The 20,359-nt window shown below is 47.7% G+C and overlaps 1 protein-coding gene across 1 annotated transcript; it reads left to right on the top strand.

The window, feature by feature from the left end:
• The first annotated feature begins 2,482 nt into the window (after positions 1–2,482).
• LOC8032625 (chitin deacetylase 8) lies at positions 2,483–14,042 on the top strand. Its single transcript, XM_040207544.2, has 4 exons — positions 2,483–2,760; positions 5,607–5,997; positions 10,218–10,667; positions 13,574–14,042. Exons 2-4 carry the CDS (start codon positions 5,630–5,632, stop codon positions 13,941–13,943), a joined length of 1,188 nt encoding a protein of 395 aa, XP_040063478.1. The 5' UTR covers positions 2,483–2,760; positions 5,607–5,629; the 3' UTR covers positions 13,944–14,042.
• The last annotated feature ends 6,317 nt before the right edge of the window (positions 14,043–20,359 follow it).

Raw genomic sequence — 20,359 nt, forward strand, 5'->3', positions numbered from 1 at the left:
ACCCGTACTTTTAGAAACCGTGAAAGCTTCGATCTTTTCGAATTCAATATTCCACGATTTTTGAAAGACACCTTTCGATTTCGAACATCAGTTCGGTTCGAAAATATAGAAACCTTTCGAATTCGAACCTGGGGTGGTTCGCGGCATCCCTAATCGTAACCGCATACCAAACTCCGATACCAAAGCAGTTGTGGCACCATCTAGATGTGCCCATGCAAACTGCTCTCATCGCACCATAACATCCGAGATCCCAAATCGCGCGCCCGAAGCCTGTTCGGGAGTCCCATTGGACTCGTTCCTCAGCAGTACGAGTGTAATTTCGCTAACTGCGTCGCTCGCCACGAGGTAGCGACGTCCGCCCAGTCATAACAGAGGGGGGGGAGCCGCCAGCGTCGCAGGTAGCGTTCTGCACTTGTACGGGCCAGCACGCGCGTCAAGGGCTTGGCTCGGGCTTTACGGCTACATTCATACGGGCTGCACTTTATAGATCAAACCTGGTGCTGCTCAGGCTCAAAACCTACGTCAAACAACGAGCGGAAATAAAAAAAAGGACAGCATGATTTTTTTTTTATTTCGGGAAATTCAGACTTTTTGAGTACAAAACTTTTGTTTATACGCGATGCAAGTTGCAGTTAAATATATCAAAAGCACGCTCTCAGGGCAAGCCGCAACATGTCCAGATGAATATCTCAAGCTAAATAATTAAATAAGCATCACAACTTGTCTATCTACGTCCCGAAAGCAGCTGTTCACCGTTCTACCACAATACACAAAAATTTGTAAGTGGAAGATGGGGAAAACAGCTAAAAAAACACGGACTACGAAGAGGAACAAACACGACAGGACAATGCTGTCCCGTCGTGTTTGTTCCTGTTCGCAGTGCGTGCTTTCTCAGCTGTCTTCCCCATCATATATAACGTCAACCAACTGGCCCAGTTCACCACCTTATTGTAAGTAAAAGTTGCAGTGACTCGACGTAACAGGACTTCTTCTGGAGCTCTTCTGCCTCGCGCCATGTTGTCGATGGCTGGGTTGGGAGCGCCTCCCCGCGGAGAGACGCCGCCTCCTTCTCTTTTTCCGATTACGCCCTCTCCGGAGTCCGCACGGCGTTCGCGCTCTTCAGGGTCTCGGAGGCCATGGTCGCACTGTCCTGCGTGGGACGAGTGCGACGAGGACGGCTCGCAGGGGACCGCTGCATACGCACCCAAAAATCGGTAGCGGAGTGTGCGTACCTACACAGTAGGGAGTTTTCGTAGACCGCGTTTCGCCCTCCGCTAAGCACTCCGCAACGAAGCAGCCGCTACTGCGCCGGCGCGCCGGTGGCCTTGACTGTAGAGTTCCGGGTATTGTAGCGGGTTGCGGAGAGTCGTTGCGGGACGGCGAAAACGATCTACGAAAACTCCCTATTGACTCGCTGATATTTAATATTATTTATTGCACTTGACAGGTAGGAATGTAGAGGCGTGCTGGTATTGGGGGAAGGCTGACTCCCATGCCCTTGAGTTCCCACAACACCGACCTAAGCACTCTCGCAATTGGGTCCGGACATTTCCTCGAACGCCATGTTATCGAATGCCGTTTCATCAAGCCGTTTCATCGGACACCATTTCATCGAACGCCATTTCCTCGAACTCCGTTTCATAGAAGCCATTTCATCGAACGCCTTTCATCGAACAACGTTACAGTGTGTAATATTTTGGAATTTTCTTTTTACTCTAATTTACTCTATTTATCTCTCTTTTTTTCTGTTTTTATATCACTGGGTGCAGTGACAAGATAAGGTCCATCGTGAACATATCCTGCTTCGAGAACAAAGCCTCCATGAAACAATGACCCCTATCCATGTAACATGAAACAATTAAAAATGAGAAAAAACAGAAATCACAGACACTTAAAAGTGCTTTAAGTGTCTGTCCTTTATTTACAGTGTCGAGGCTTCAGTCATCTACATCAGTAAAGCTTTTCATTAAATCGCATACCCAACTGCTTTTATTTCTTTTGATGCCAATTGTTATTATATTTAGTAATTTGACACCACCTTCAAAACAATTTCACAAGTGACTACCTCAGTCTTAACAAATGCAAAATGAAACATCTATAAAGCACTGTTATGCCCAAAAACTCAGGACAGAGCCATAAAAAATAAATTCGATGAAACGGCCCTTAGCGATTCGATGAAACGGCGTTCAATGAAACGGCGTTCGATGAAACGGCGTTTGATGAAATGTCCGTTCATTCGATGAAACGGCCTTCGACGAAATGTCCCCTACCCTCTTACGATATATATACATTTGTACAAAATGATAAAAAAAAAAGAACTAGTGTGCTTACAAGCGCTGCGTTGCATGTGTATGGCGCATGCGCACTGTGTGGCACGCAACGATTACCCAAACGCGGAGCGCTTGCGTTTACTCTTGCACGCAATACTGAAACTTCCTTCTGACACTCCCTAATGATCCTCCCCGATACTTGAGTCCGACCTATATGTCGTCGTGTCTTGACGCCTTGCAGCACAACGTGCATTCACCTCCCAGTGATCGGATAAGATTGTCACATTGACATGGTTTCATGAAGTGATTGCCACTCCTGCATATTATCGATCCCTATTATCACGGGCCATCAATCAAATGGGGTCGTTGTACATCGACCCACTTGAAACCGATTATAAATATAGGTCCCTAACGTTTATCAAGTCACCATCACCTGCTACGAGGAGTCTTATGAGCTACTGAAGCCGTCGCATTGGTCGTCAAACATTCGGTTAGTGTGCACAAGTCCTTTTGTGTGTGTGTGTGTGTGTCACCAGAGCTTAAACAGATCTGAGTAAGTGGTATCGGACTGGTTTTTTTTTTTTTTTTTTCATGCAGATTTTTTAATTTATTTTTATGTGAACTTGTGTTAGAGTGTTTTCTTTTTTATCTCTAGGGCTAAGTTGGTGATCACGGTGGCCACAAGAAACGGGGTAAAATGTTTTAATTAGTTAGCTCGTTAACTAAAAAGTTTTAAGCAACCTTTCTTTTTTTATTTTCAGCTTTAAAAAGCATAATGTATTTGTAGGATTGACGCTCTACCACGGTATACGGTTTGTGTCTGCCGTGAAATTGTGATCGAAAAATTTGTGGTGAGTCCTACAGGGCGAGAATTTGTGGTGAGTCCTACAGGGCGAAAATTGTCATTCTTGTAGACAACTTCAATCCGGAGCTATGCGAGCAAAGAGCGCCAGTGTTGTCGATTCGTCCAGCCTCGGCCGGCTCCGCAAGCTAAGCGGACCGCAATAGCGCCGCTCGTTTACAGCTCAGTTTCGGTTTAAAGACGTGTAGTCCTGCTACGTTTCGCTCCCCATAGCACCAATTACAAATCTTTGCCTGACCGTATAGCGATCAAGCGCCACTTCTATTATATCCCCCAAAATGAACATATACAAAGTTGACTGAAGATTTTAATTAATTTGATGGCTAAATAACCCACTTCGCCTTTCTATCTATTGGCCGCCATGGCCAGCAACGTTACTCGAGGGCTAAAAAATACCTAACGCAAATTTCCTATAGTATTTGTTTAATTCTGGGCCGACTAAAAAAAAGACACCGTGCATACTTGACGTATAAGGATAGTAGCGTTTTCTGATGTTATGATGAATGCTTAGAACGAATGTCGCTAAATCCGCTCTCAATCTGGTATCAAAAAAGTAAGTTTCTCTAATTAAGAAGGCTAAGTGACCACAAAAGTTGACTGTCTGGATAACGCGTCCTATTGCGTACGTGATACAGCGCAAGTGCTATGGGTGCATTCACAGGTCGCGAGGGACACGTTCATTTTGTTGTAACCACTCGCTGGTAAATTATCCTTTTTTCGTTAGTAATGCGTTTTTCCCGACTTAGCTTGTATCTACGGTCAGCGAAGTACAGTCGAATAATTCAGGAGTAATGCATTTCCTGATTATCTTTCGAAATTAAAAGCAAAGATATAGTTTTCATAGTCGTCGAATTCGGCACTATACTACTGCCGAGAAATATTTTTTAAAGTGCCGTACTACACAGTGGAGGACAAAAATTAAGTTCACTGATTCGTTTTTGGCTTACCCGCCAGCTGGTTTCTATTTTAGGTCAGCCGATCAAGGCGAGCCAAAAAATTTTGAATGGAGACAACATTTGTCGGGCAGTCAGGCACCATAGCTGACAGTAGGGTTAAAATTGTTTAGAATGCAAGTCAGACGCTTACGGGTGTACTATAGTGGGAGAAACGAACTCCGGCTATAGTCGTTTTCACCTCAATAACCCCATTAAAAAGTAGTCCGGCTCCTCGCGGAGCAACACTAATTTCCGAATTTTATGTGAAGAATTAAACGATATGTGTAGGTACATTTCAGATTAGATATGTGTTATCTCCTCAAGACGTGCATGTTTCAAACGCAAAAAAGCATCGCTCCTTCCTCTTACCACCAAATTGTGTACGATCCCCTTCGCGTGGCGTATGAACAATGCACAAAACTTGTTCGTTTTTTTCCTAAAGGTGACTAGAAATAGCAAGGCCGTGTCGCAGGATTTCCGACGTCACCGGCCGGAGGCCAGCGTGGGGCATAGATTGGACTGCGTCAGGGGTCGACAAGAGCACGTGTCCTCACTACTAAGGCGCGAGTCCCAGACGAATGCTGTCACAACATTAGTGTTTAATGTGTGCCCCTCGCTGCAACCTCCGATAGGTGAAGTGAAAGAGCCCTGCAATAGGCCTTTGTTATCTGGGAGGCCTTGATTAAACTTTTTTCACTCGCATTCTCTCTTCCTAGACAAACAAATTCGCTTCTTGCATAGGCCTACAGCTGGTTCACACACATGCGATAAACTTCTTACGACCGTATGCCATTAAAATTCTTCAAATCTCTTACGGCGAAAGAACTCACCGACGTCATCTATCAGCTAACCGCGCGTAACCACTTGGCATCTCCTCTTTTTTTTCGCTTATCGTTATTAAAAAAAAAATTACAAACTTTTGACAATATTATACCCGACCATTTCTCATAGACAGTATACGTACATTTAATCTCGCAAATGCCGCGAAACTTTCGCTTTTAGTTATATGCAGTTCCAGAGTCACCTCATAGATGGCGCCAGTGTGTTCTAGGGCTGCGCAAAGGGCCAGCGCGCTGGTATGTTCTAGGGCTACACAAAGGAGCCCGCAGGCTTAGACACAATTAGTACGTGACCCCCCGTTCCAAAGGGGATATTGCTACACACATGCATCACAATCACCATCATCATCATCGTTCTCTTGTCGTAAGAGATAACAAGAACTCGGTCGTAAGCAAACGCAAGTGTATGAACGGGCCTTAAAGGCCAGTTCACGCTCTTGCCTTTGAATACGACCGATTGAGGCAAGAGCGGTCTTTAAGCCTCTACCGTCACAAGAGGTTTGAAAACCTGTCTTCTCTCAGTCGGCCGTAGTCAAATGCAAGTGTGTCAAAGGGCCTTTAAAAACCGTTCTCACCTCAGTCGGCCGCTGTCAACCGCGAGTTTGTGAATGGGCCTTTACTCGCCGTTAGCCCCGTGGTGTGAAAACGTAATATTATTCCCTCGAGGTTTAACTTTTCTTTTCCTTATTCTCTTCTATAGGCTCAGTTCTTAAAGACAAAACCATGAGGGCAGTCCTTCTGGTGCCGTTCCTTTTGGCCGCCGTGGTGGCGGCTCCTGCCTCCGATGGTGAAGAGCAATGCGACCCGGCAAAGTGCAGGGGAAGCGAGAACTGCATGTGCGCCAGCATCAAGCCTCCCAATAGCATGGAGGCCAAGGACATGCCCCAGCTGGTCATGCTCGCCTTCGAAGGTGCCGTGAACGTCGTGAACATGGCCTTCTACCGTGAGCTCATGGACACCCCCGAGAGGAAGAACAAGCAGAGCGGGTGCAGGATCGGAACCACCTTTTTCGTGAATCACGAGTACCTCGACTACTCGGCCGTGCACGAGCTCCACAACAGGGGAAGCGAAATCGCACTGAGATCAATCACGTACGTGGACTGGCTTTCTGGCAGCCGCCTTCTGCATAAAGTATATGGTTTGACTAGGGTCACTAAATAGGCCACGCCTAGAGTATCGGCACTCCATAAACCGATGTTCTTTCATCGCCGAAGGGTACGAGGATGTAGCAGGAACGATGGGAAGGCGGAGAACACTTTCCCCGTGATCACGTGGGTTTCTTTTTTTTCTCCAAAACTGCGGTGGTCTACAGGGTATGTGCGTGGGGGGGGGGGGGGGGGGGGGGGCAAGGGAAGGGAGCGAGAGAGCCTTGCCGCGGTTGCCGCGTATGTATGAGGCATGTATGAGGCAGGTACGTAGCCTCCCCATGACCTCCCCCCCCCCCCCCCCCCCCCTGGCTACTTGCCTGGTGTGAGGTACGACGAGAGGGAGTAGAGCAGTACCTCTGCTGAAGAGTGGGGTTTTTCATTCGTGCATCAGCAGTTTTGCCAGGAAGGACGCTAACAGCTACATCTGTAAAGAAGAAACCACGAATGCAGATTTACAGTGGATCTTAGCAGTGCAAAACAAGCCGGAAAAATTGGTACCAGCAGATAGGCAGTTCAACCCTTCCACCGAAGGTGTGTTTAGATATTGTCTTTTACCTGGTGAAATTTAAAAGCCTAGTCTTCTTTTTGTGCTAAAATATACTTACAAGTTTGCCAGGATCAATGGCAAAAGTGTTCGTCGACTACCGAAATAGCGATGACCATAACCTCTGGCGCCATTTGCCGATAGGCACAGCGAACGGACAACGAAGAGTTGTATCTTCTCGCTGCAACTATCGGGCGAATACGCCAACCCTTAGAACTGAAGCTTTCACTTCATATCTACGACGAGATAAAACCGTCACCTGTCCATATTATTCGATTCATTCCTTCCAAGTCGTACGCACTAGACACTTCGTCATCTTATATAATACCTCGGCAAAGGACCAACTATGACACACATCAATTGGCATACTTAAAGGGGTCATGAAACGAATTTTGGGCAGGGATAAATGAATCTAGATTGGGATTTTACTAATAGCATATCGTTCAATGGGTCGAATGAAAAAAGGTTGATAGTCAAACCCTGAAAGAAGATTGAAAGTCAAAACCAAACAAACGTTTGAAGACACAGCGGACTATTTTCTACCTTCTTCACTACGAAAGCTGTCTGGCTTTTTAGTGTGATACATCAGCGGTACCCAAAGCGCGTCACCCAGACCAACCGCACATCACACGACACCGGAACTCACTTATTCCCTTCACCCCTAAGCTGACAGTGCGCTGGAGGCTATGTGATTGCCGGACCAATCAGCCGCCTCCCTTTCATTACCTGACCTAACTCCTTACACGTGGGTCTGCCCGAGGGAGTTTCATCACGTGGTAAAAGTGTGGCTGGCCCAACGAGCATGTACCTTTTACTGCACTGTCACCTTAGGGGTGAATGGGCTGGGGAACGCAACTTTTGCCCGAGTTTTGAGCGACGAGCTAATCTTCTAACGGTGAGTAGCGGTGTCCGGGTACACAAACGAGGGTGCGAGTAAAGGAGAGTCCCTCCTTTCCGCCTTCTTGAACTGCTTGGTAGAATGCGTGATTTCCGAGTTGGAGGAGGAAAGCTAAGAAGGAAAAAGTTGGAAAATCGTTTTCACGACCCCTTTAATGCCTGATTGTCTAAACAAACACTCAGCCGTTTGATAAATTAACCAAAACTGCACGTAGCTCAACGCGCAGTTTTAAAAACAGCATTAAAAAACCTATTATGCATCAAGATTAACATCCTAACATGTCATTTACATTGTCCTCTTGATTAAAGGGATGTACCCCATTGTTTATTTTTTCATAATCCTAAATAGCTATTTAAGTAAACAATGTGCACAACATGAACCGTTCTTGTTACGAATTATATTTTAATATTTTTCCTTGCGGCTTTTGTTGTTTTCTATCTAGATACTGTTTCGTTGTTGCTTCCCCCTGAGCAATGTAAACAGGTAACAGGGCAACGAACAGGGATTCACTAGGCAGAGCGTATATGCTTTTTGCTAACCACCCTAGACTAACGTTCGTTTCGGACGTAGCCGACAATACGAGCTGATGTGGCCCATTAGACAACGTCAAAATGAGCACCATCAGGTGTCGTTGGTCTCAAGTAGAGAGCTACGCCATGGAATTTCACCAGGTAAAATGCACTATTTAAATGCGCACTCGCTGAAATTTTGAACTTTCTATATGCAGGCCTCGATTTTTCCTGCTCGTTTTACCGCGATAAGATCCAGCGTAATCACCCTGTAGAAGCATCCTAAAGAAGCCAACAAAAATGTTACTAACGCAGTCGTCTGTGTATAGTCGTAGATTAAAAATACAGCAAAGCAAAGATTTTTTTATACGATATTTTTGTTTCGTTCGTTGGCCTTGTGAATAATCATAAATGACCATTCTTCTTCGTGGCTTTTAATTGTGATATTTTGCATATACGGCATTTTCTCTTCACTGAATAATGAGTCTAAAGCTATTCAGGGGGAGATCAAACAGTCACGCCTCTAGTGGCAGCCTTCAGCTGTGGGGAAAACAAACCGAATTTTTTTGTTTGTTTTTGATCAACGATATTGAAATTGACGATTCGAAGGTCGCTCTTCGTGCGACCATAGCGCGGGCAAGAGCGAAGCCCTCGTGCCCAGACCGGGCATAACGAGGCTCAATTTCTTTGTCATGCTGTGTTAGTAAACACCCGGCTATAAGGACAACAAGCTTGATAAAGCTCCGCGTATAGTTTGATAACCTGCCCAATCGAGTTTAGGTACGACAACCTTCGGTGCAATTGTACACCGCGCAACAAAATCAGCGTTAACACAATCGCTGATAATATGTTTTAACTTTATTTCCCAAATATTGGCGTGAAACGGACACATTTACGACCTATGTTGGTGGTGGCCCGGATAATCACATTTTGTTGTCGCTTTGATAATACTTTTTTTAAGCGCGATAGCAAAACAAACAAAAAAAATTGGGAAAACTGACGATTGCGCATTCGTACAAGATGCTTCGCGCTCTGTGCTGCAAAACATAGTCTCCTTTTTCGTTTTTTTTTTCTCTCAATTTGTTATTTACCCGGCATTACCTCCAAATAGTACTGTGCAAATTAAACAAATATTTACTTTGGTAAATTCGTTAGTTACCTTACCTTCCATTTTTTTTTTAACCAGAAGAACTGGGACTAAAAGCATTCCTCGTCAAATTATACGATAAAATGCCGCTTCTTACTACTTTCTCAAGTAAATCCAATTATATTCTTTCAAGAAACTGGCTTTCCCATGCTTTGGTTAAGTGCGTTTATTTACTATGTAATAAAACGGTTCAGCGAGGTGCTTGCTGCGTAGTAGGTTGAGAGATTCTGATAACGACCATGGCAAGTAACAGCCGTTCTCCTCCACGAACGAAGCTTGAGAGAGAGAGATGTCGTTTGCGTGTGAATGGAGAATCGGTGGTGGGCATTCGTGCGAGAGTTCTTATACGCATAGCGTACCCCCCTGATGCTAGCAATACAATCACTCGCGCTTCATTGATTTCTACAAAATAAGAAGAGCGGCGGAAGTAAGAGTTTCAGTAGGCACTTCCGCCAACTCCGATAGCGATACTAGACAGTCCGGCTGCACCTCTAATGGATCGTTCTGGCAACACCTATCGGAATTGCCGGGACGATACATTCAAATTCCCTCACAAACAGACAACTACCGCAATCGCAGGATTAAACGCAGTACCGGGAAACATATGACAGTCACATTTATATGGGAGCCGCGCTCACAAATTCGTATAGATTCGCTGGCTGGCAACAATCCGTGTTGGTGCTGAATGTGTGTGCCGAAAACGAGTTTCAACCATGGGTCGTTCGGTTGCCTCGATTAGACACCCGAACTCGTTAAGCCACAGTCATACGACTAGTACGTCATGCGAAAGAAAGTCTGCAGAAACGGTCAGAGGTGTAAGTGTCTTCCTTGTGTGAAGGTCCAGTCGTACTGGTCATACAAAAACTGTCTACAGTCATGGTCGAAGCACATATATGTATAAAGCAGAAATGCGTCTAAGATGCTTGAGAAGATCTCTGCGGATAAACTTGTCCCCAAAAAGACTCCCTGTCTTCTGTATTATGTACTAGCAGACTGCGGCTCGAAGCTTCGTTTAGACAGTCATGAGAACATGTGAATGCTGACGTCTCCCGTTGCCTCTTCCAGACTTAACGGCACCATGGCTTACTGGACGGACCTCGACACCGACGGCTGGAAAGCCGAGATCGTCGGCGAGCGCGACCTGCTGGCCACCCAAGCCATAATCCCGGCTTCGGACATCTACGGCATGCAGGCTCCCCTCCTGACCACCGGCGGCGACAATAGCTTCAAGATGATCAAGGACGCGGGACTCCTTTACGACGCATCTATCCCGCACAACCGCGTGAAAGACAGTGGCAGGATCATGTTCCCGTACACGCTCGACTATGGGCTCCAGACCCCTTGCGTCATCGAGCCCTGCCCCGAGGACAAGTACCCTGGAGTGTGGGCCATCCCTCTGAACGTGTGGTTTAAGGAAAACCAGATCGAACACCTGAAGATGGACTTCCCCTGCTCGACCATCGACAGCTGCACCCCGCCGCCTGCGTCGGCGGACGAAGCGTACGAGTTCCTCATGTAAGTGGCCTCCACATCTTGAAGGCGCGAAAATTTTCAAATCGCCTCCGGTATCATTACCATCTTTATGGTGGACCACATCGCTATCTTAACGGCGTTCTGACGGTAGTATTCGGCATTACCATGTCACATACATCGTAAAGTGTACGTACTCACAGACCCATTGAGTCCTAAGCTTACAGGGTTGTGGAAGCTACGCGTTCGCCAAACTAATTAACCGCCTCCCTTCCATGCCATGACTTCGCTCTCCGGGCATGGATATGGGCGGCAGCTTGATCACGTGAAGATATAAAGACGCGTGACTGGTTGGTCCAACTTGCACACAGCTTCGACCGCCCCACTGCCCGCATATATATATATATATAGCGGGGATTGAGCCCGCAACCTTCGCCTGTCCGGGACTCGCCTTAACCGGTTAGACCATCCCGGCGACTGGTTCTGCGGACTCAATTTCTTTTTCTAACAATAAATTCAATAATCACCTTCTCCTTTCTTCGTTCACAGTATATATATATATAGAGAGAGGTGAACGAAGTATAGTTTGTCTCCGTTCCCCCCTCCGCAGAGGCCCTAATATTTCGTCTGGAAAGAAATTCCTAAATCAATTGTGCAATATCACCTTATTTAAATAATGAAGTGCCCTGACGTCATGTGCATCACTTCTTTACGCCCCAATTAACAAAAAATGATTCGATTTATATTTTATTACCATGTGATATGCCAAGAGATAACTTATCTAAAATTAAAAGAAAATTTTGTGAAAATTAGGAGTGGACTAACTTTCGGCTTGCAGACAAAAAAAGTTTTTTTTTCTTTTTTTATGGTTTGTATTTGACAAATGTTTACCGCGGTGAGGGGGAACGAAGCAGACATGTCTGGCGAAAATAATCCCTGGAGAAGGTGAACAAGGTGAACAACACACATCTCTAAACTCAGCCAGGTGACTGGTGCGCAACCGAAAGAATCCGCCTGGTCCGGCTATCGAACCCGGGACCTCTCCATTACAGGTGGAGCGTGTACCAACTGAGCCAACCAGGGGGTTAGGCGTCAGTACAGCAAACGGGTCTTATCAGCCGCCACCAGTCTAACACCAACAAGGGTGAAGCTTGCAATTTATGGTTATGATTATAATGCAGTTAAACATTATCTGTGAGCTCATCTGCATACAAAAATGGCATTATCTACAGCGTACACGCTTTGATCCCACTTTGGACCGTCCAGAAAAATCGGTTTCTCAACGTATCGTGCTGGAATTTGCAACAGAGGTGCGGCTAGGTTGTGCACGCATAAGGTTAAAATATCCACGAATAAACTACGATGCAGACGGTGTTCGTTAACTTGGATACGTTGCCGACAGATGGCGTGAGCATTGAAAAACCAACCGAAAGAACGAAAAGGAGAATGGAGAATACGCAAAGAGGGAAAGTAGGCAGGAGAGAAACATCATTGAAAGAAAACCTGAGACTGGGAAATAAAGAAACGGAGAGGACAACAGAAAAACTGTGTCGTGCATTCGGTTTTTTTTTTCTTATTTTTAGGCTTTCTTTCAATAACTGGAGGATTCGTGGCGAAGGACAAAAGCAAAATGAACGCGAAGGACAAGGGGGAAAGTGAAAGAAATAGATGCTTTTTTCATTTGATATTTTTTTGGTTAGGAACGAACATTGTTCGGAACTGCCCGATTCAAAGGGAACAGCTACAACATCATCAGCATCATCATAATAATCTTTCGCTAGATCATGTACTATTGAAACCCGAATCGGCGCGCCGGGCGAGCTTGCTGCGCCTTGGATGCATACGCCATATGTCGGCAGCGTCACCGAGTCAACGAGCACCGTCTTCGTCGCGGGGGAAAAGGCGAAGGTGTTCAAAAAAGAAAAATTTACAGGGGTTTTTCTCACCGCAAAATTAAACAACGCAATAACCGACCGCTCATTGTCCGCGGAAAGGTAACGCTAGAGGTCCGAACCACATGCCGATGTTTCGGCACGGGCAGATATTTTGTTCAAAAGTTATAGGTGATTTCCTGGAAATTTCTATGGACAAATAGGGCTCATTTTCGCCCGCTTTCCGTTCCTGCCGCCATTAGAGCACACCACGTATCCGAAAGCGTTGTCGGACAAAATGTTCCCATTGACATTTTCAGAAAAATAATTTGTAACTTTTGAATACAATATTGGTTCGCGCTGAAACTTTGCCATCTCGTTCGGACCTCTAGCACTACCTTGGGGCGGAGAATGAGCGTCCGGCAATGCCTAATTTATTTTTGTGGCGAAAAAAAATGTCCTGTAAATTTTTTTGAGGGACACCCTGCCGATTGTTCGACACAGGTTCTGTTTTTTCTTTCTCGAGCGATAAAGTTTATTTGTTGATATTTTAACTTCACGCGTGCACCACCTAGTTGTACCTGTGTAGTAAATGTGAGCGCGATAGGTTGGGAAACCGTTTTTTTTCCGAACCGCCCAAAGTGGGATCGAAGCGTTACAGTACGCATGCTGTTTATAATACAACTGGACTACTGAGGACATTCTTAATCCAACACGACTGGAAGACACTCCGTTTCATTCGTACGTCCGACTGCAGTCAAGGCTACGCGCCGATGGAGCCAATCAAGCAGCATCAAAAATTTATTTGCACGGCGCTCGACGTCTCTGTGCGTTCGCCATACCCGGCTTCACCAATCACGTACAGTGAAAGCCCCATAACCCTCCGCTCTTTCCTGTGCGTCATTGGTTTAGCTGGTGACTGCGAGCAAACACAGACGACGAGTACCATGACGATGTTGCTTTTTGAAGCGACTTGATTTGCTCAGTCGAATAAGATCGTCAGCTCTGATCAGACTTGATGCGAAACGAAGTAAAAAAAAAAAATGCTATTCATCAAGCACATGTTGCCGAATTTTACAGGGCCAACTTCAAGGAGTTCTACGAGAACAACAAGGCACCGTTCCCGATGTTCCTGCACGAGGGCTGGCTTCGAGAAGGCGACAGGAAGGCAGGGTTCCTCAGGTTCATCGACTGGCTTTTGGCCCAGGACGACGTCTTCCTGGTCACCGTCAAAGAGGTCATCGAGTTCATGAAAAACCCCAAACCCACCAAGTCTTACAAGGAGTCGCGGTGCGTGACCGAAGTCAAGCCAAGTGACAAGTGCAAGGAGCCCGAGACCTGCGTCTACCCCAGGGTCAAGATCGGTTACAACATCGGTGACCGGGTGATGCGAAGTTGCGTCAACTGCACTCAGGAATACCCGTGGGTCAGAGCCACTGAGCCTGTGTGACTCCCCGATCGTCCCCTTGCTCATTTCTCTCAGCGTTGATGTTCGCCGCTAATTTATGACGCTTTCGCTCGCTTCTCAAATAAACAAGTTCAAAACTGCTCCTGTCGCAGGTTTTTTATTTATTTATTTTTTTTTGCTGTTGTTGACATTTTATTTTAGTCTTTGATATTTACGAATTCAAAATGACCATCTTCACCTGTGGTCAGCTCAGGGGCGTCGGGACTATTCGGGAGTGTGTGTGCGTGTGTGTGTGAGAAGGGGGGGGGGCATTTCCTCGCCCCCTCCTCCCTTGTTACGAAGCCACTCGCTCGACTACTTACGCAATCGTCCTCTTCTCTGTTTAGCTTTCAATTTTTTTTTCTTATTCTTTGAGCGCCGATTGGACTAATAAGTTTCGGGAGCATCTTGGGGTAGACTCAAGCCTATAAACCGTTTGTAAATAAAACTAAAACAAAAAACGCACCCAAAAAACTCCCGTCGTGGATTCTTGACTCTTGAAAACTCTACAGGGAAACGCTAACCCTGACCCCTTCACTTTTTTCTTTTGGCTTTCTGTTTTGCTTCCTCTATTTTGCTGCCTCTTTTTCGCCTTGTTACCGGATCAGTTTTTAGCGTTTCCCAAAGGGGGACGTGCGTGGCGTTCCCCAAGGGTTACGCTAACGAATTCCCCAAGAATCCACCAATGGATCTTCCTGTATTTTTGTTCATCCCTTTTTTGTACTCTGCCTGTCAAAGTACGTCGACGCCCTTGGGTACAGTCATCCATATGACTTGGGTACAGTCATCCATCGTTTTAACTGCACACACACAGGCATCACAGCCCACGCGCCGCTACTACGGAAACCCAAAGCGAAAGAAAACAACCGGCGACGGCAGAGCGGCAACTGAGCACACCCGCATTCCACCGCGACGCGGCGCAACACCTCCTAGATACCAAAGCCGTATTGCTGAATGAGATGGCGTCATCACAGAAGGCCAACGCTGGACAGGGATTGGACACGGCGATTCCGTCCATGTTCGGCTCAAACTTGATTCGATGAAAAACGCTGACGCAAGACTTGTTTCCAATCTGTGTCCAGCGTTGGTCTTCTCTAATTAAATATTTACCGATGTGATCGGTCCGCACAGAGAGGAGGCGGTGTGCTAATAGCGGTAAAAAAAAAAGTTCATTTCTTCCTTTCATATTACTACCAGCTCCAATATTGAGGCTACTTTTGTTTGTGTTACATCGTCCTGCACAAAATCTATTATCGGTGTCTGCTACCGATCTCCGAATCACCAGCGGCATGTTTTGCCACGAGCTTCATTCTCTGCTGCTTGAAATCAATGAGCGGTACCCAAGATAAAATGTCTTTGTCTTTTACGACTTTAACTTTCCTAACATAGTTTAGCTTAGTCTAACAACTAGTGGGTCCAGTGAAGCCAGGAATTTTCTCAATCAATGCTTAAACCATAATCTCACCCAAGTCGTCAACAAACCTACACGTGAAGACGGCATCCCTGATCTTTTTTACGACGTCCCCAGACCTCGTGACATCCATTAGCCAAACGAACGGTTTTAGCGAAAACGATTTGCTGACCGCGGAGTTATCCTTACCCATCCTCAAAAAATTATCAAGGACTACTCCAAAGCCAATTTAGACGCAATGAACAGGAATCTTTCTGCATATCTACCGTTATATGCCGCCAGTTTCTACCCTATAGAACCGTGGAACATAACTGGTTACCTTTTAAAAAAAAGTTAAATAATCTCTTTGACTTGTTTGTTCTCTCTGTCCTTATACGGAGCGATGATTGCAACCCATAGTATAACTAAGCCTTAAAGTCCCTCAACAATAAAAAAAGCGATTGTTTAGAAAAGCAAGGCGTGTCTAGACTGCAACGCTTCCTGGGATGCCTACTTTTTGTGTCTTAAGACCTACATTCGGAACCTTCGTCCGGCTAGACATAAGTTCTTTTTGAGGATCTTTCTAGTACCCTGCGTAACAACCCTAAAAAATTCTGGAAGATAATATCCCCTGTGAAAATACAATGTATTTTCAAAGTAAAGTACGCGTACTTTTAACACAATTTTTGATGGCATCTCTTAATTTCCCTATAGATTGTTGCTTTGTTTCTTACTGGTATGATTTGCCTTAGAGGTAATAGGGTGTGCATCAGTTGTTTTAGGAAATAGTGGCAAACATTGGATAAAGTCAAGCGGTCACTGAGTAATTTCTTTGCCCTCCCTGACTAACTATTTAACGGAATAAAGTTATTAAGGCACTTATTTGTGTTCGGGATTAATTCACTCAAATAAATGACCTGATGATGTTTCGAGAGACAATAGCGCGTGTTCACCTAACGACAATGCACTTTTTTTTTTCCTTTATTTTTGTTAGAGATTTGTAAATCTTTGTACTCGACCTCAGATGTTGTGTAACGCAGCTAGGAAAGCCAAGGACGCGAGCACGTGGTCCTTGGAAGAGCTTAGTTCCGCCGAGACTAAAGTTGGGGTATGCACTTCGAAGTCGGGAGTTGTGCTTTCTTCTTCAAATACCAGAATAAAAAATACTTTAAGTAAGGTACAAGCATATACTCAGGGAATGTACTGACATTGGCAGCGGTGGCGGCAGATGGAACGCAAGACTAAATCTACCGATATACATTCCAGGCCGCTTTTCATTGACTCAGGGCTCGTGTTGGACGACAACGACGCTGCAGTTTCCAGGCCGCTTTTCATCGACTGAGGGCACGTGTTGGACGACAACAACGCTGCAGTTTCCATCCACCCCTGGGTACAACGAACAACACGCCGCAAGGGGACCGCCGATAAAAAGGACTGCGCTCCAACGACTCGGCACATTGGCAGCGGTGGCGGCAGAGGGAACGCAAGACTAAATCTACCAATATACATTCCAGGCCGCTTTTCATCGACTGAGGGCACGTGTTAAACGACAACGACGCTGCAGTTTCCATCCAGCCCTGGGTACAACGAACAACACGCCGCAAGGGGACCGCCGATAAAAAGGACTGCGCTCCAACGACTCGGCACATTGGCAGCGGTGGCGGCAGAGGGAACACAAGACTAAATCTACCGATATACATTCCAGGCCGCTTTTCATCGACTGTGGGCTCGTGTTGGACGACAACGACGCTGCAGTTTCCATCCAGCCCTGGATACAACGAACAACGCGCGCCGCAAGGGGACCGCCAATAAAAAGGACTGCGCTCCAACGACTCGGCACATTGGCAGCGGTGGCGGCAGAGGGAACGCAAGACTAAATCTACCGATATACATTTCAGGTTGGATATCACTGTTTACTATTACATTTCGTGTTCAACTGAGCTTTTTTTTTTTGCTGCTGCTGCTGCTGCCACATTGTAAATTTCTGAGCTTTCAATCCTGTCTTTTTGTGCAGTTATATTGCCGCGCGCAGGGGTCACGGACTTCTAGAACTTTCTCGTTTATTCTTGCTCCGGACATAACTTCTATCGTTTATCCCCGCTTATGTTGTTCTCGAAAGTGCGTGTTCATTCTCGCCCCGAGCGCGCTACGCTCGAACCTTCTCCGCCGAATCTTCGAGATAGTGACTTACTCTAGATAAGACGCCGCTCGCGACCTTGTCGAGTCAGTCTCGCCCCAGCGTTCGACTCTGCTGTCACGCCGACTTCGACGCCCGCGACGCTCTGTTATTACCCTTTGTACCCTTTTTATTTTTGGCACAAGTTCGCCACATTAAACGTTTATTTCTTCTTGTTTATTTATTGTTTTTGGTCACCACCCGTGACATTTTTAGGTGGAGGTGCTGGGTAACGCATGCCCCTGCCGCGTACCCCTCCGAGGGACCGCAGTGCAAGTCCGACGCCAAGCCCACGAAGAACCAACGAAGGCACTACCGAGATCCGGTTCAGTCGTCGCACCCAAGGCCTACACCCGGAATTCGGACTTCTGCCGCCCAGGACCAAGCAGCCAACGAAGCCGACGATGGCCAACCAGTCGCCGACCCCCGCCGCTCCTGCCGTCGTCTACCTGCCCGCCGCCCCCCGTACGCCGACTCCCTTCCACGGTGAGATCCATGAGGATGTCGAAGACTGGATCAAGCACTACGAGCGTGTGGCGCGGCACTACGGATGGACTGCGGAGCAGTGCCTCGAGAACCTCTACTTTTCGCTGGAGGGTACTGCGAGGTATTGGTTCGAAAATCACGAGGCTTCGCTTACGTCGTGGGACATCTGTGTGGCCGCATTGCAGCGGACCTTCGCCACCCTACACCGACGAGAGAAGGCAGAAGATCTCCTCCGAATTCGAACGCAGGGCCCCGACGAAAGCGTCACAAGCTTCGTAGAAGATGTCCTCCGCCTGAGCGCCCGTGCCGACCCACGAGCCACAGACAACAAGAAGCTGCGGGTCCTCATGCGCGGGGTGAGAGGCGATATCTTTGGAGGACTCGTGCGCAACCCACCGGGCACCGTCGAAGCCTTCGTCACCGAGGCGACAAACATCGAGCGCGCCCTCCAAGCGCGCGCTTTCCGCTACCAGCGACATCCAAGTGTCGCTGCAACCGCGCTGCTTGGCGGCGAGAACGCTCCTGGTACGGACATCCGCGAAATTATCCGGGAGGTCATCCGGGAGGAACTCCGCCAGTTGCTGCCAGCCGCAAGTTGACCAGCGACGCTCTCCATTGCCGAGGCTGTGCGCGAGGAAGTACAACGGCCGCTCCAACCAGAGGTTCCCGTCACCACGGTGGCACCGGAGGAACCCACGTTGAGCTACGCTGCCATAGCCCGACGACCGCCGCAAGCTCCCCGCCAAGCCGCGGCGCCACCCCGAAGAGACGCCCCAACGCCGCACTATCCCCGACGACAGGAAGATCAGGCGCACGTTCACCCAGACCGACCTGCGCCGAGGAAGACAGACGTCTGGAGGACGGCCGACCGACGCCCGCTGTGTTACCACTGCGGGGAAGCTGACCATGTGTACCGCCGATGCCCATACCGACAACTCGGGCTGCGTGGATTCCATCCAAGCGACCCGCGCCCCCGGTATGGTGAACGCCCTCGGGAGATCGACGAGTACCTGCGACGACCCCAGTCCCCCGAGCCTGCGTCCCGCCGAGAGTTCCGGTCGCCGTCACCGCGACCTCCAGCTTCGCCGATGCACCGATCCCGACGTGAAAGCCTGTCACCCCTCGCTCCTCGCCGGGGAAACTAGGCGCGGCAACCCCTGGAGGTGGAGTTGCCGAAGACGACCGACGCCAAGATCCTCCACGAACGCCGGAGGGCCCCCACTCGAACGCTGCCGGAGACCGAAACGACGCTCCTGAAAAGGTGTCCAACAACCTAAACGTCATCATCGACGGCCACGACGCATCGGCACTCGTGGACACCGGAGCAGACTACTCAGTCTTGAGTGGGAGGCTCTCCCGCCGCCTTCGAAAAGTCACGACGCCGTGGGATGGACCTCAAATACGAACCGCCGGAGGGCACCTCATCACACCAGTCGGGAGGTGCACTGCTCGCGTCGAGATCCACGGTGAGACGTGCCCTGTGAAGTTCGTCGTTCTGCAAGACTGTTCGAGGGACGTTATCCTCGGAATGGACTTTCTCTGCGAATATGGCGCCGTCATCGACCTCGCTGCAAACCAGTTGACTCTTCGAAAGCCCGTCGTTGCGCCGGTGGAGATGAACACGACGTCAACCGCGATCCGAGTTACCGCCGACCATGTGAACCTACCGCCGCGGTCGAGCGTTTTCGTCACCGTTATAACCGACGCAGCCATGCACGGTGAAGCTCTTCTGGAAGGCAGCGTCCAACTGCTCCTCGAAAAAGGAATTGGTGTCGCAAGAGGCGTGACGGATCTTCAAGAAAGACGTACAAGTGTTCTTGTGACGAACTTTCGAGAGGAGCCGCTGCACCTAACGAAGGGTACCACCGTGGGCCACATCGAGGAGCTTCAGGCGCCAGCCGTGGTCACCGCAATCTCCGAGGAAACCTCGTCGCCACAGCAGAAGAGCACGACGCCGCCGCCGCTCGACATCAACCTAGAGCTCCCAGCTCCGAAGCGCCGGCAACTGGTTGACCTGCTCGCCGAATACAGTGACTGTTTTGCCACGACGTCGAAAGTTCGCCAAACATTAATGGCGAAACATAATAATAATAATAATAATAATAATAATGTTTATTTTCCATCAAGCACAAGTACATGATGGAAGGGGACGGAGGAAAAAAGCTGCATTTGTGCAGCTTGACGAGTCCTGAGCCCCCTCCCCAATTGGCAAAAGCGGCAGATCACAAAAAATATGCATCACTTTGTAAACAAAACAAAAAAACACACACAAAAAAATGGAGGTTAGTAAATCAATGTACAACATTCCAATGTAGCAGATAAATTAGCACTGCTAAACAAACGGTTTATGTGCAAATTTAAGGGTTC

This window comes from Ixodes scapularis, unplaced genomic scaffold (genome assembly GCF_016920785.2).
Source record: "Ixodes scapularis isolate PalLabHiFi unplaced genomic scaffold, ASM1692078v2 PGA_scaffold8__174_contigs__length_109621045, whole genome shotgun sequence".
Lineage (NCBI taxonomy): Eukaryota > Metazoa > Arthropoda > Arachnida > Ixodida > Ixodidae > Ixodes > Ixodes scapularis.